Source organism: Nelumbo nucifera, chromosome 1 (genome assembly GCF_055504915.1).
Source record: "Nelumbo nucifera cultivar China Antique chromosome 1, China Antique-T2T, whole genome shotgun sequence".
NCBI lineage: Eukaryota > Viridiplantae > Streptophyta > Magnoliopsida > Proteales > Nelumbonaceae > Nelumbo > Nelumbo nucifera.
The window spans coordinates 97,651,222-97,653,914 of NC_142649.1; the positions used below are offsets into that span (position 1 = coordinate 97,651,222).

At 34.5% G+C, this 2,693-nt stretch overlaps 1 protein-coding gene across 1 annotated transcript; it reads left to right on the forward strand.

Annotated features, from left to right (window-relative positions):
* Positions 1-432: 432 nt before the first annotated feature.
* LOC148803590 (protein CASPARIAN STRIP INTEGRITY FACTOR 1-like) lies at positions 433-2,411 on the forward strand. The gene is made up of 3 exons (XM_088896763.1): positions 433-730; positions 1,457-1,506; positions 2,055-2,411. Exons 1-3 carry the CDS (start codon positions 661-663, stop codon positions 2,196-2,198), a joined length of 264 nt encoding a protein of 87 aa, XP_088752889.1. The 5' UTR covers positions 433-660; the 3' UTR covers positions 2,199-2,411.
* Positions 2,412-2,693: the final 282 nt, after the last annotated feature.

Here is a 2,693-nt window from a genome sequence, read left to right on the forward strand (position 1 = left end):
TAATTTAAGCTTTTAGGTTGAATAGTTCCTTGAGATAAGATGGTATCAAGGCTTGTTTGGCCAAGTGATCTAAGTGTTTGATACTCATCGCCCCTATTATAGTAATTACATTTCAAAAAAAGGTACAAATGGGCTTATGCTTGTCTAATGCTTAAAGCCCGATGGGTTTTGGGGAGGAGGCGTGAATACCTAGTTTAGGACCTCAGTTTCAGTTACAAGCTTAATAAGAGAGAAGCAGAATTTAGGACCTCAACTTTGTCCTATGTTTGGTTTGGTATAAAATAAGAGTGAAACATAATTTTGAGGGCATTTGCATAATTTCCAATTTTCTATTGGGAGTTTATGAATCCGAGTCAGCATGTCTTTTAAAGTTTAATTTTTTAATTAATAATTATATAAATACACTACCTTATTAATTAGAGCTGGTGCCCCAACAAACAAAAAGCGGTCTCCTTCACCCTTCCGTTTTGAATTTTAAACTACAAAGCATAGAAGATTGAGTTGTCTCTCATAAACTTTCAATTTTCAATTCCATTCCTGAGGCTGCCACTAATGAGTAAAAGTTATTTAAAATGTACCAAGGGATCATCTTTTTCTGTCTTGATTCTTTACTTAGACGAGAGCTGAGTAGCTAGATCAAAGTTGCTTAATGTGGGTATCATGGTTCTCAAGAAGATTACTTTCCTCTTCCTCCTTGTTTCAGCTTCACTGATTTCAATTACATTTGCAGGTAGGTTTGTATATGAATATCTTGCACCCAAGTAGTATAACACAACTACTACTTGTTCTGCTGGATAAACCTTGATTTGGTTTGTTTTTCATTTGCCAAGTATATCCAGAAGAAATCTGGACGTCGGGCTGAATAACTGTGGAATCAGTTTGGGTCTTGCAAATATTTTTCTAAGCATTGTTTGCAATTGAAGTGTTAAACATTACTAGCTTATAGACAATATTTTACAAACCAAAGTATCAGTTCTACTATTATTGGTCAGTGCAACTCCAAGAAATGAGTGAACTTATATAAGCAAATGAATATATATAGAAGTATAAATTATTTCAAGTCTATCATTCTTGTTTTGCTTGCTTGTTTGTTAATCCCTATGTATCAACTACCTCTGGTTTCTCTCTCGTTTTGTCTTTATGATTTGAGAGTTCTGCACCAATATTATATAAGTTGGCAGATATATATATATACAACCAGTAAACATATATTTTAACAATGTTTCAAGAAAGTAATCGTTTTCAGAAGCTATCTTGTCTCTAGATAACTCCTGTGTTCAGTTTCTTTTCATAAGTTTTTACATCTTCCTGTGCTTTGAATTATAGCTGTATGGGAGTAAATATCACATTTCTTCCCTCTTGATTGAGAAACTCGGGATGGTTTGCTTGAAATGCTAACCTTTTGATCAATCTTCTGTAATTCTTCATTAGTTAATATGTGTACTGATTGTTGCAGGTCGAGAGTTCATGGATAAACCTGTTACAGAAGTGAGTGCAGCTAGTGAGGTATGCGTTTATATGCTTAATTTAACTGTGATTTCCAATTTTATTTTTCTTTCAGTACCTAATATTAATATCAACTAAATTTTAAAGATATAGTTACACTCTATACTATAATCAAGAATTTCTTTGTTCCCAAGATCACTAGTCCATACCATACTGCTGCTGTTTATATTTAATTAATTAGTATTTGATCGATGACATGAATGCCATGCATTTATATTTTATTCTTATCCCACCAGTAGTCCACCACCGCCACCACACCACCACCGGCCACCGCCACCATTACCAGCTTTATGCAATTATGCTCTCTCTCTCTCTCTGGCCTGTATGCCACTGAGGAGCATCATTACCATCTCATCTAAATATATATATGAACCAAGGCCTCACAGTCACACAGCTTGGTGTACGTAGGAATCATAACATGGGCCACAGGTTCGATCCATAAAATAATTGCAGAGTTGCTAATGAAACGTCTCCATATTACCATTTTCCTTTTATTATACACATTCATTAACTTCTAAGTAAACTTTCTCCATGCATTCACATGATAGGAACTATCAGAGAAATCATTGCACCACAACAACGAAGCAGCTGCCGTTCATGAGAGGCTTCTCAGAGTTAACTCAAAAGATTATGGCACCTACGATCCTGCACCAGCCCTTGTGAAGCCTCCTTTTAAACTCATACCCAACTGATATACTATTGCCGTATGTTCAGGGGTTAATTAATAACTACCTATATGTTGTGTCTAAATAGTTTATATATATATATATATATATACTCAAAGTTGGAATATATGCGTGTATTATTACATGTAAGCTACATTAATATATATGGTCTCTAATATTGTAAACTCTGATGTTTAATAATAATGAACTACATGAAAACATGCCTGTTAGAAGCTATGATATATACTTGTCGATCTAGATTGGCCATGCTGCATATACGTATGTATTGAGTAGCTACAGCCTACATGGATACATACCTGTTTGTTACGTGTTCATGCATGTCTATGTCTGCACTGTGGATCAGTCCTAAATAGTGAATGAGTACTTGAGATTTGAGAAAGAGAGATTCTATTGATGACTGAACAGAAGAAAACTGTAGCCAGCAAATCGAAGTACATAAACCATGAATCTTGAAATAGTACTTCGTCGATTATATTGCGTCTATATATATTAATAATATTG